We start from the raw sequence: 12,937 nt of genomic DNA, 5'->3' as shown, positions 1-12,937 counted from the left end.
AGACCCGGGCTTTGTGCCGCCGCAGCCCCGCGAGCCGGCTGCTCCGGTGGGCAACGCGCTGCTCCGTGGCCGGGTCTGTCTGTGCCTGAGCACCCCGGAGCTCCTCCAGCCGGCCCAGCTCCACAGCAGCAGCCCTGCCCTCCGGCTGCCTCCCCGTCCTGAAACCCAAAGCCCGGCACGTCCAGAGGAAGGGAACGAATCCCAGCCACGGCCTCACTCAGCAGCTGAGGTGGGCAGAGCGCTTCTTCGAGGGCTCGTGCACCCAGCGTCAGCCCCAAGCAGAACAGTCCTCGCAGCTCTCCCTTGGAAGAGCCACATTTCCACACCCTGCACAGCCTCCGGAGCCCTTCAGGCGAGCTGTGGCACACCCCAGGCGCTGCCACAGGGAACGCGCAGTCGCTGGAGGGGCCGTGGCTTGCTCGGAACAGGGGAGCCGGGAGGCGAGGAGCTGCTGCTGCCCAGCTCCTGGCAGGTGGCACATTGCCACCTAGCTGGCATTTCCTGATTTTCCTTCCGAACCGAGTTCCCCTGCCAGCACGCTGCCCGACGGGGTGGAAATCAGCCCTGGAGGCTCGTGGCCCTCAGGGACAGGCCAAAAGGCAGAGGGAGGGTGGTGGCCACGGCTGGGAGCTGCAGGCTGCTCGGCTGGGACCTACAGGCTGCTTGTAGGGCCCACGCTGCTTTTCCTTTAAGCCTCCCCCAGTACCATGCAGAGCCCCGGGGTGCCCCAAATGTCTGCTCCCCTACCCCAGGGCCGACAACCCGAGCCCCTGCATCAGGTGCCAAAGAAACACATGCGTGTGTGCGTGCACACACGCACGGCCCCGCTGCCTGAGGGTGCCAAGAGTGGGGTTGGGCTGCGCCGGTAGCCAGCAGCGTGGCTGGTGGGGATGAAGGACTGCAGCGCAGGGACCCAGCCCCGCATCCAAGCCCGCAGCCCTGCAGGGTGCTGGAGGACAGGGGGCTGGTGGCTCTGCTCCATCCCCGGCCCCTGCAGTGCTGCAGGGTTGAGCCACACGGCCCCGGTGCTGCTGGGCACCCAGGAACACCAGGCTGGAGAGGTAACGCTGGGCAGGAACAAATTTAGGGGAAAACCAGAAAAATGCTGCATCTCCCCAGCCAGAGGCGGCCCAAATCCTCCCAGCTGGTGCAGGAGCACCACCGCTTCTGTGCTAGGGGAGGGAAACCCGCAGGCAGAGGGGGACAAACGGGAAGGAGCCGACCTCTTCCCATGGGCCCTATCATGACAAAATCCTGCACCTCTGCGGGGCTGCGCTGGGAGCATCCCTGGGGAGCGATGCAGGGAGCATCCCAGCCCGGCTGCACCAAAGCAGGGGCCAAGGCGGAGACACGAGCACCCAGGCAGGCAGCTCGCCCCGCTCCGCACCGCGGCGCTACCCGGGCACTGCAGCGGGTGGCCGATGGGTGCTGCCCCCAGCTCTAGCACCGCTGTCCCCAAGCCTTCAGTCAGCCCTTACGTCCCCAAGCCACCACCCAGGCAGGGATGTGCAGGTGACTAACGCAGCAGCCCTGAATCACCCGCTGGGGGTATGCTGAAAGACTCCCCAGCTTAGGTGGTGCCTCTGGTCGGGCTGCACAAATCCCCACCCAGCTCCCTGACTGTGAAACGGGGGCCGGCAAGCCCTCGTCTGGCTTTGCAGCGTGGCTGCTAACCACATAGGACGGACAGGCTCCATCCCACATATCTGCACCCCGACAGAGGCTGGGGCCACCCCACACTGTCCCCCAGGCCGGGAGCCCGGCCGTCCCCACTGCACCCCTGGCACTGCTGCGCCTCTGCCAGGGGAAAACCCGGCACATCTGGCCGAGGAGCGGCGGCGGCGTGGCCGACACCTGTTACACCGCAAGAAACGCTCCTCCCAGCGCCAAGCGGGAGGACGAACGCCCTCCAGCACCCAGCCCCCAGCCCCGCAGCTCCCGGCCTTGCTGGGGCGCAGACGGCAGCGCCCTTGGGTGCTGGTGAAGGCGCCGTGCCCTGCGGCCCTGAGCGCATCAGCTCCCGCGCACGCCTCTGCCCCTGCAGCCCAGCTGCTCCCGCGTCTAGTGCCGGGATGAGCAAAGGCGATCTGATAATTAGAGCAGCAAATAACCCAAATCCGGTCAAAGTCGCTGCTAACTACCTGGCTGGGACAAACAGGGCTTAGCGGGGATGCTCCCCCTGGGCGCGCAGCGGCTCTGCTCTCCTCCTCTTCCTCCTCCAAGGGGAGCGTGACCCCCAGCGCGGGGTGGGAGCGAGGCAGCACCCATGGGGGCTGCACCCAGAGCATCCCCTGGCCATGAGCAGCAGGCAGCGCAGGGCAGGGCATGGTGGTGGCCGTGCCACCTCGCAGCGAGGGGGGGGCCCAGCCCCGCTGGCAGCCTCCCAGCAGCCAGGAGCGATGCCCAGGCAGGGCTGGGACATTTGGCACAGGGAAAGCCACCGCCTGCCCGGCGCGGGGCCGTAAACAGCTCGGCTTGGTGGGAGCTCAGCCCACCCCTTCCCCGGGGACAGGCACGCAGCAGCGCTCAGCAGCGCTGCCTGCCTTCCTCGTCGCCTCCAGGCTGCAAACTTTGTGCTCAGCCCCCGGCAGGATCTGGCCCCTAAGGGCTGGGCTGAGCGGAGACCTTGGTTTTTTATCTGACCCGGGGGGAAGCGATGCTATCCCAGCCGCTGCGGCTGGCAGAGCCAGACAGCAGCTGCTCTGCAGCCTGCAAGCTCCACCGAGCCGGGTGGGAAGGACGTTTTGGGTGGGGAGGGGTTAAACCGAACTGCAAACACCTGCATCTGCCAGAGCCTGCTCGGAAGCCCCCCGGTCCCTCTGGTGGGGGCTCTGCCTGCGGCTGGGGGGCGAGGAACGGCAGCCGGAGTTTGCAGAGGGCGAGGGCAGAGATTTCCCGGCGGGTGCCATTGCGACCGGAGCGCCCAAGCTCGAGCTGGGCGATGCGAGCGTGTTATCGCCAGCTCATCAGCCGGGCGGCTGCACCACCCAGACGGACGGAGCGAAGGCTCTGAGCCCAGCCGGCAGCCACCAGGGACCAGGAGCCGAGCAGGGACGAGGCAGGGAAGCGCCTCACCCGCACCGGCAAACGCAGCAACTGGTGGCTCTTGGGAGACTTCCCCAGTTTGGGTTCAGCGCCCAGCCCGGCTGCGGCAGGGATGCTCCCGGGGCCACCCCTCCCTGGGGGCAGCACCACGGTGACAGCAGAGGGTTTGTCACTGCTGCAGTGCAATGCCAGGGACGGGCGGCGTGGCCAGGGGAAGGGCGCATGGTGCGGGCAGCGAGACAAGCAACCAGACCCCCAAACCCCGCAGCCACCCTCGGCACACAAACTCCCGCAGAAACTTGGCAACTCACTGCAGTCGTCGGATTCGTAGCCCTCGGGGTCCACCGCCTCCTCGGGTGGGGGGCACTTGGCCGGCTGCTGGGCGGGCGTCGTGCCATACGCCCCGAAAAGCTGGTCCACGTCCTCGTCCTCCTCGCGGGGCGCCTCGGCGGGGCTGACGGAGGGCTGGCTGACGGCCGGGCGCAGGGCCCCGCTGCGGCCCACGGCGGCGGGGAGCCCGCGAGGGAAGCGGGGGAAGTAGTCGGAGATCTGCTTGATGGGTTTGATGGGGCCGGGGCAGACGTCAATAGCCATGTGCTCCTGGATACTTATGGTCATTTTCTCTCCTTTTCGGAGTGTCATGCATGCGGCTGTCGGCGCCCAGCGTCCCCGGAGGGAGCCGCGACGGTCCTGGCGGGGGGCAGGAGGCAGGCGGCGGGGAGGCTCGGCCGGGCGCCCTACGTGGGTCTCGCGCCCTCAGCCTCAGCCGCCGCACGCATGCTGCTGCCGCCCGCTCGCGCAGCCCTGATCCTGCCAGCGCTGCCTGCGAGCGAGTGAGCGAGACGGAGCGGCGGCGGGGAGGCAGGGGGTGGGCTCTCGGGTGATGTCACCAGCTAGCAACAAAGCGGCACCAGCAGCGGAGGAATGAGGGCTGTGGCCAGCCTCGGCCCCTTCCCCGGCTTGGACCCCGAGGCCAAGGCACAAGCGGGGAGCAGCCGGACCCTCACCGCTTCCCCCGCCGGCTCCTCGTTACAGCTCGGTGCCTCCTCGGAGGAGGAAGGTCACTGTGCGGCCCCGGTGCTGCGGGTTGGGGAGTGGAGCTGCCCTGGGGACAGTGTTGTCCCTGTGCCCCCCGGCCATGCCGTGGTGGTGCTGTGCAAGCACGCTGAGCACGCAGCCCAGTTTTGTGTCCTGTGGCCATCACCAGCCGGGGCCGCGGCAGCGCGTGGCACTCGCTCGTGGCACGCCAGGTATGATCCCTCCGAACCGGCTTTCAGCTGCTGGCATGGAGCAAGGCAGCAGGTGAAGCATCACGGAGCAGCAAGCAATGGGCTGGTGCTACAACGCTCCCCAAAGAGGGACAGGGACAGGGACAGGCTGCCTGGTGAGTCCAGCAGCAGGGGAACGGGACCCCTGTGGCATGCACAGGGAGGTGTCTCCAAACGGGGCTTCCACTTGACCTCCCCCCGGGCTCAGACCAATACCTCCGTGCTCCCACGCGATGGGAGGAGTGGATTTTTCAGCCAGGACTGCCAAAAGGAGCACCGCAGCGAGAACACGGTGCAAGATGCTGAGCACAGCCTCACCCTGTGTGTTGTGGGCAGCTCCAGCACCGCATCCTGCTGCTGGCGAGGTGCTGGACACGCCGTGTACCTCGGCCACGTCGAGCCAACCTGACAGCGCACAGAGCCCACACCAAGACAGGCAGAACTGCAGTGCCTGCAGCCTGGCATGCTGATGTCTCAAACATAACACTCCACTCATTGGAGAGATTCCCCCAAAACCAGAGAAATGACGCACAACCTCTTTGTCTAATGAAAAATTCAGTTTTTCATTCAGATTTTGGTAAATGTTAATGAACTCCCCTGACTCACAACACACTGACACTAGGCAAACTAACCCAATTTATTTCTCGCCGGGAAGCAAACATTTCTCTCCTGAAGCATCCAAACTTGTCATCGCCCTGTACCTAGACACGATGCCCACGGTTGCTCTAATGACCCGCAGGCTTGGCCTCTCCTCCCTCCCTCTGCGTGTTTTCAATTTCAGGGCAGCCCCTGCCCGTCACGCGGAGGTGAGCTGTGCTGCTCTGTGCAGCCAGCCCCAGGCAAGGTCCCGAGGTGTCGAGCCCCCTTCCCACGTCCCAGGACTCCGAGAGTTTCAGTGTGGATGGAAGTGGAGATGGAAGCAGCCACGGGGCTGGTGGCAGGGCGAGGCCCGGCTTCGGCGCCGCATCCAGGCCGCGGCAAGGGTTCGGGCAGAACGAAGCAGGAACCGGGCCCGATGCCCAGAAAATAACAGCAATTCCCTCTTAAGGAAAGGGCAAATAAATAAATAAATAAAATCGAGTTACGTGCGAGAGCCTAATGTCGTTACTGCCGTTACACCAGCATCATTACTTCAAATGCTTCCTCAAAGAGCTCGAGGCCCAGGGAGCCGAGGCTGTGGGGTTGAGGCGAGCCCCTGAGCTCTGCCTCCTGCAGCACTGTGCCAGGGACCAGGCCCCAGCAGCACCCAGGGGAGACACACACAGCCCTGCGGGGCCTGATACACGCGGGGATCGGAGCCAGGGAGAGGGAAAGGCAAGGCCAAGGCAGCAAACCTCCCTGGGAAGGCCCCAGGGAAGCCCTGTCCCCGGACCGGAGAGCTGGAAAGAAACAAAAACAAGACTAATAGCCCAGGTGGGAATTTCTGGTCGCCGACTGATCCCAAGACTACCGAAAGCAGCTGGAGCCTTTCCTTAGCTTTTAATGAGTCCCCACCTCGCAAGCCAAAGCGGCTGGCTTTTGACAACCTGTCCTTCCCCGCCTTGTTGTGCTGCCTGATGCCTCCTCCCAGCCGCCGGGCTGACCCGGTGGGGCTCCCCTGGCCGCAGGCAGGTGAAGGGACAAAAATAGCCTTGGGCTGGGAGACGAAGGCAGGACTCCTCATTGCAAAGCCTGTTTCCAGGTAAAGCCTTTAATTCCCACCATCTGTCTAATGCCCTGGAATGTGACTTGGTTTGATCCCACGCCCTGCCGGGGTGATGCGGCGCTGTGGTGCCCTGCACGTGGCCTTCATCTCCCTGAGCAGGGCAAGTGCTGGCACCCTCGCCAGCCCCTGCAGGAGGTGTGATGGATTAAACGCCGCAGGGCTGCTCTCAGGGATGCCCCAACCCGGGAGGAAGGATGGATCCTTCAGAGAAAGCGAGATGGGCAGGAGCCATTGCCGCAGCTCCAGCCCAGGCTCAGAAAAGGGAGAGCTTACACTCAATTTCAATGCTGTCCTGCACAAGGGGCATGTGCAGAGGCTTACACGCATCCCAACATCACCCCATGCCCCAGGCAGAGCTGTGCTGCAGCCCAGCTTTGTTAGGAAGCCGCCCTGCCAGCACTGCACAAATGGGTGAGCAGGAGCCCTCCTGCAGCAAACAAAGAGGTAGCACATAGATTATAGGCGTACCCGAAAACAGAACCCCTCCTCAGCACACATTTCAACCAAATCAAGCACTAAGCATCAACTTCTGCTGTCAAACTCCACGTTTAAATCAACCAAATTGAGGGCTGATTCCTGCTTAATCCACGCCTCTCCAAATGGCCAGCACAGCAGCACGTCTCCGTCACTTATCACAGATTCGATAACTGACCCCGTGGTTATTCAATACTTTCCCAGCTCAAAAACCAAACCTCAAAACCAACACCCAAGGATGACACAGGGCAGCACCAGCTGCACAGCTCAAGCTTTCTTCCTGCTTTTTCCCCACCATTTTTGTGCCAGAAATGAGGTGCAGCACGTGCGGAGAGCCCTCCAGCCCCTTGGGGCGGCTCAGGACCAACCTTGCCCTGCTGGCAGACATGAAACACGTTCGTTTTTTTTCCACACAAGATCAGCCCCAGCTGGGCTGTGTGCACGGAAGGGGCTTCGTGGAAAGGCAGTGTGTGCCCTGCTCTGGAAGCACCAGCGGTAGATGGTCCCTGCCTCCACGGCTGGCAAAGCTCAGCTGAGCCTGCGGCGTGCACTGTGGGCCCTACCTGGTTAAATGCCCCCCGCATTTGCTAAATAAAGCAATAATAATAATGATAACTGGGAAACTTGGCTAAATAATCCTAAGAGGCTTACAACAGGCTGCACCGATTACGGCTCCCCGGCCATGCCGCGATGCCGGTGCCCCGGCCCCCGCTGCTCCTCGGTGCGAGCCCAGCCCGAGGTTGTGTGCTCACCCAGGCCCTGCTCACGGCCATCACTGCACCAGATTTATCCAGCAATAATTACAAGCTGCGAACGAAATCACGGTGGTAAAACACAGCCCATGTTCTATTACACAGAGCAGACACAAACAAACCATTTCAGAAAGCCTGCGAAGGGCAAATGGGGTTGAGAAGGAGCCCTTGCCCCCCAGAATAATGTTTAAAGTTCCCAGAGAGCTTATGAAACACCCAGCTAATGGCAAGGGTGGATGGCAGCCTTCTTGCCAGCACTGTGCTACCGCAGCTGAACCTTCAAGGATGCTTCCGAAAGGACGGGAGGCGGCAGGAAGGCATCTGCTCTCTGAGCATCTTCAGTGCCTTTCAGGATGGGCCCAGAATAGCTAAACTTTCGGCAGGGCCTGATGTTTAATGCGCAGCATATGTTGCCATTTCGATGTGAATCCTAAAATAGTTGGGTGTTTTGTTTTGTCATTTTAAAGCACTGGGTTTTGGAGTCCTGCGAGGCGCGCTGGCGGGCAGCAGCGCCCGGGTTGGGAGCACGGGGCGCGCCCCGGGATTTGGGGTCAGCCTTGGGAGCCTTGCCAGGGCTTTGCCATCAGGAGGCCAGGCAGAGCCACCTGCATGCACCACGCCAGCTCTTCTCGCTACGTGCCTGCAAGCCGAACGCAGACCTGATCCCTCGCTTTCAAGGGAGAGGAGAGCTCTGTGCAGCATCAACTCCTATTAGGCTAATTTTATCTGCTCTCGGTGCCTTTCTGAGCTGGAGTCAGTGTCCTCTGAGATTATCCAGCCGACTTGTCTTAGTACTTTTACCCTTTTACCTCTTCCCCAGCTGCGGCAGGATGTCAGCATCACTTCCCAGGAGCGAAGCCCGGTGGTGATCCTGCAGCACCTTACCTACAGCTCGGGCACGGCGCCCAGCGCGGCTGCCTGCCCGCACGCCCGGCAATTTGGGCCCCGGAGATGTCCAGGAGCAGAGTTAACATCAGCATTTGGGGCCTGGCCCTGTTGCCATGGAAATTGATAGACTTTCTGCTTGCATTTTGGTGGGAGGCGGCATTTTGGGAGTCACCACCAGCTTCCAGAGTTAACGCGTGCGAAGCCAAGAGGAGGCAGGGAGCGACGGGAGGGCCGCCCGCCCCGCGCTCCCCGATAACCCACAGCACCGACGCTGCACGCCGAGCTCCGGGGATTCGTGAAATAACATCTTGGTTTTGCAGAATTAAAGAGCAATTTGGCTGCATTAAGGAAGCATTATAGCCGCTCCTCTCCCACGTACGCATCAGGCTAACGACATCCTGCCAGGAGCAATCCAAGCGGAGCCCCCGGTCGGGTGCTGGTGCTCAGCCAACGTACCCATCGCAGCCCCGAGAGCTCCGGGCCGGCTGCTGCCCGGCTGTCCCCACACCGTGAGGCTCGTCCAGCCTTGGGGCCCCGCCACCAAATCCCAGCATCACGCTGAAATTTCAATAAGCAGCACACGTTAAAAAAAATGCAGCGCAAGATGTGCGGGCTGTCTAGCCGCGCAACCTCACGTCGCCCAGCCCAAGGCAGCAGAAATTTCCATTTTGCCGTGGGGAAGCCCTGGCACTTCCCAGCCCCGCGGTGAGCCAGGGAGAAGAAAACAGCAGAGAGAAAAACAAATGGGAGATGGAGGGAGAGGAGGACAGGTTTAAACCCCAGCGTTGTAATTACTCCCATCTGGGGGGGGCACCTCCCAGGTCATTAAGCAGCCAGAGGAGTCACTAGATGGCCCTGCTAGTCCTCTTCATCTGATCACAGCGAGGGATGTTCAGGATTGCTAGTCTAGCTGCTCTGCAGGTTTTTTGGGAAGCCTCCTCCGAGCCTCCCTCTGCGGAGAACGGGGTCCTCGGCACCTCGGCTGGACCACACAAGGACGTTCCCCAGGGACCTTCCTGGTGGCCCCAGGACCTGGGTGTCCCCTTTGCTCCCTGACACCGGCTCCGCTTGCTGATGACACCGCAAGTCTCTGCCTCAGCATAATCATGCTGACAGTGATGGGTGTAAGAGCCAGGGAACCATATTAATGAACATCGTGTCACCGGATAATCATGACATTAGCATTATTGGATTAGAACATTTGCATAATTTGGGCACGAGTAGCTACCTGCACCGAGACATATGTTTACATGAATTTACATCTATTTGCATCCCGATGAAGCTCTTCTGACCACATCCTTGACAGCTTTTTGGGTGACCAGCCGTGGCCATTGGCAGCTCAGCCCCACGGCCCACCCCCTGCTGCCAGGAACAACGCCGGGCCACCCCGATGCCAACACGAGAGCAGCATCCCTCCTCCTCACACTGCTCACACCCGGCTGGGGGCAGGGGCAACAATTTGGTGGCACTGTCAGCTCTGTGCTGCTGTACGAAACAAGCGGTTTGCACCCTGCCCTCCTCAGCAGGGCTCGCTGCACCATCAGAGCGCACATCTGAGCGCAGCGCCCTGCAGCCCACCCACAAAATGACAGGGGGAGAGCCAGGCAGCGGGCAGCTGCCTGCAGAAACATCCCTGAGTGCTTTCCTAATGCAGCACCCACGGGGAGCCACCGCCTCCTTTCGCAGGACCAATAATTACGTGCCAGGACCAACTGGGAGCTGCGTGCCCGCTCCCCAGGCACCTCCAGCCCCCCATATTGCCACCACACTCCTTCCAACACACAAAAAAACACTAGAGAAAAGGCATTAAAACACTTCTCGCCTGGGGAACGCTGCCCCTGTGCTCCCAGCACGGCATTGCTGGAGGAGTCCCTGTCCGTGTCCACCAGTGAAGCAGGGAAAGGAGAGGAATTTGGCCTGTCCCAGCCTCGTGCAGCTCCCATGCACCTTCAAAGCCTGGCATTTAGCATCTCTCTGCTGTAATAACCCAACCTATTAAGTGGGTACATTTCAAAAGTTTAAAAAAAAACACAAAAAAATGATTGTGCCATCGGGTGCCGATGCCCCGCTGAAGCTGACTAACCCCGCGCCACGAGCAGCAGAGGCAGGAGCCCAGCGCTGCAGCAGGAGGAGGGACGCCTCACGCGCTGCTGCCGGGACTGGGGAACGCGCTGACATTATTTGTGACCACGCAGATGGGACGCTGCATGCAGACCGCTGGGTGTTTGATCAGCCCCGGGGCTGTCAGCGTGGCTCACAGCTGGAGGCACCAGATAACGGGAGAAAATTAACCCCCTTCCCTCCCTCCCCTGCCGCTCCAGTGGGCATCTCTCAGAAAAGAAAGAGGCAGGGAAGCAAGCCCAGTAAATCAGCTCTGCTGCTGTACAGCCTCCAGCCCTGTTCCTCCTCCTGCACTGCCAGCAAGGGCCTCAGCAGAGCCTGGGGGACGCGGGGGTGAGGGCTGGGGGATGCAGTCCCGGCTCTTCTTTCTGCTTCCCCACAAACCCTGCATGGAGCCGACGCGAGGCAGCACAGTGAGAACAGAGCCAGTCCCCAAAACACCAACACGGGACTTGGCCCTGGCTACAAAAATCCAAGTCCTGTATCCTTCCCTCCCCACAGAGGCAGTGAAGTGAGCAACATCTGATTTCTTCCTCTCCTTTCCTATCTTTTCACCCTCCTTTCCCAATATTTGAGGAACAGATGCACCCATTCATAACCATGCAAAGGAAAAGTGCGCGTTTGCCTTTCCGACTGCAGTGCAGCTGGTGAGGCACAGGAGGGAAAATTATGTTTGGTATGAATACACAAATTATCCGCGCTGATCTTATTACACTTGAATGGCAAACTGACAGAAAAAGAAAACACGAAGGAGAAAGGCATTGTTTGGGCTGTGCCGATGTGGCACTGTTATTGTTTATCCTCTCCAACCACTCCATCATCCTGATCCTGCCACACACAGCACGGGTGCAGGCGCTGCCGGAATGAACCCGGGCAGGACACGGGGCCTGGGAGGCAGCAGCACCGCCGGACGCCTCGCCTGAAATCCCCCAGCAGGTCTAGGCCAAGCCTCCGGTAACTCTCAGGCATTATCAGCGTTAAAAATATTCATGTTACAGCGGTGCCAATTAGCGTCAGAGCGCGAGAATACCCAGGGGTGATATATAAACATGGGCGCGGGGACTCCCTGGCCCAAATCCTCGCAGAGATGTTCTTATTCATCGCACAAACAACTCCCCAAAGCCCAGAGCAGAGCTGTGCAAGAGGAGACAGAAGGAGAAGGGCAGCTCCATGCCCTGGGACCGTCCCTGGAGCAGGACCAGGCTCAGCACCTCACACCAGGGCCCTGGCTTTTGCTTTGCCGAAAGGTCTTTGCGGTCCCTGAGGACCTAGGAGCCACAACACCCAGGCCCGCAGAGGGCTGGGGCGGGATGGTGCTGGCAGCTCCTCCCCGGTGCAGCAGAACAGTCACAAGGTGGGAATGCGAACAGCTCGCAAGTCACCCGCTATCCAAAGAGGGAAAATTTGGCAACTTTCCTACTTAGCACTTACTACACCAAGGCTGCTCAATGATGCTAATTAAACAGGTACCTCCCAGCCACAGCCAGAAAGATTTATAGCCCCCATTTGCATTTCTCGGTTTATTTTTCCACCCTCCAAGGCACCATTAGGATGTCCACAGTGCGATTGCTTGGAGGAGCTTAATTTTGCATGAGGATCGTTTGTCCATCGTTGGCTTGACCGTGGCTCACGCAGGGCCCAGACCCAGCAAACCCTGCCCAGCTCCTCGGAAAGATTTTCTCAGTCTCTTGAGGTTGGCTTCACCCGCAGAAAAATAAAATAATGAATGTGCTCCCAGCTCCAACCCCAAAAACCAAGCCCGGAAGGGAACAGCTCCAGGGCAGCTCCCACACAAGAGGGGTTGCTCCAGTGGGACAGGACAGAGGGGAGGTTTGTAACTGCAAACTAGATGAGATAAGGACTCAGGCTACCTCAGAAAGCAGCAGCCAGCCCCCATGGGGTGGTGGGAAGGTCCCCTTACAGCCCCTGTGCTCAGACAGCCCCGAGCAGCAGAGCTCCAGCCCCCAGTGACACCCATGCCTGGCAGTGCAGCGGGTGGGAGACGTGCTGAGAAGGGGCGGAGGTGCTGCCCCTGGGCTGCATTTGATAACTGCAGGGTACCAGGGGAGCTCCAGGAGGAAAGCGGGGTCTGGAGACCATGGGAGGGCTCAGAGCACAACAGCTGCTGTCAGTCCGATACAGGCCACAACAAAATACTTTAAAACCTCAATCCATCTCTCCTGGCAAAATATAAACACATCATGTACAGCCACTCACTGCAGAGAGGGAAAACAAGAGCAATAATCCCTCCAAGATTTTACAAACGGCTTCCAGTGCCAGGCAGAAATCAGCAGAAGGAAAAAGAAAGGCAATGGATGCCCTCAAGTAAATGCACGAGACCTCTGCAAAGCACCAGGGACTCAAATTCATTTCTCAGAGGTGCAGAGCAGCACCCTCTGTGCCACACGGCTGGGCTGGCTCCTTTTCTGCTTTGCTATGAAGACAGTAGGAGGAAATTTCTGCAGTACACAGGCACAGAGCAGGGGTGCACGAGTACGTGGCTGCCTGCGCACACAGCACACGTCGTGCTCCCGTCTCCGTGCCGCTGCGGAGGGACACGACATTACCATCATCTTGTGCCTCCCGAGCATCGCAGGCATTTCCAGGGCTACCTGAACGCACTGCTAATCAGGCACGCCGGCCAGGAAGGAATGTGAATCAGCTCAAGGCAGAAGTCTCCCCCG

The 12,937-nt window shown here is 60.5% G+C and overlaps 2 protein-coding genes across 8 annotated transcripts in view; both read right to left on the bottom strand.

Moving 5' to 3' along the window:
- Positions 1 to 12,934, bottom strand: part of DOC2B (double C2 domain beta) — a 31,115-nt gene extending 18,181 nt beyond the window's left edge. The window contains exon 1 of the mRNA XM_013196449.3: positions 3,357 to 12,934. Coding sequence (XP_013051903.3) covers positions 3,357 to 3,687 — 331 coding nt within the window. The 5' untranslated portion in view covers positions 3,688 to 12,934. The remainder of the gene's footprint in view (positions 1 to 3,356) is intronic.
- RPH3AL (rabphilin 3A like (without C2 domains)) overlaps positions 1 to 12,937 on the bottom strand; it is a 65,482-nt gene that overhangs the window by 9,555 nt on the left and 42,990 nt on the right. The window lies entirely within an intron of this gene.

The sequence above is a fragment of the Anser cygnoides genome, chromosome 18 (assembly GCF_040182565.1).
Source record: "Anser cygnoides isolate HZ-2024a breed goose chromosome 18, Taihu_goose_T2T_genome, whole genome shotgun sequence".
In the NCBI taxonomy this organism is placed as follows: Eukaryota; Metazoa; Chordata; class Aves; order Anseriformes; family Anatidae; genus Anser; species Anser cygnoides.
The sequence above is the reverse complement of the archived record's forward strand: the minus strand, read 5'-3'. Positions and strand labels throughout refer to the sequence as shown.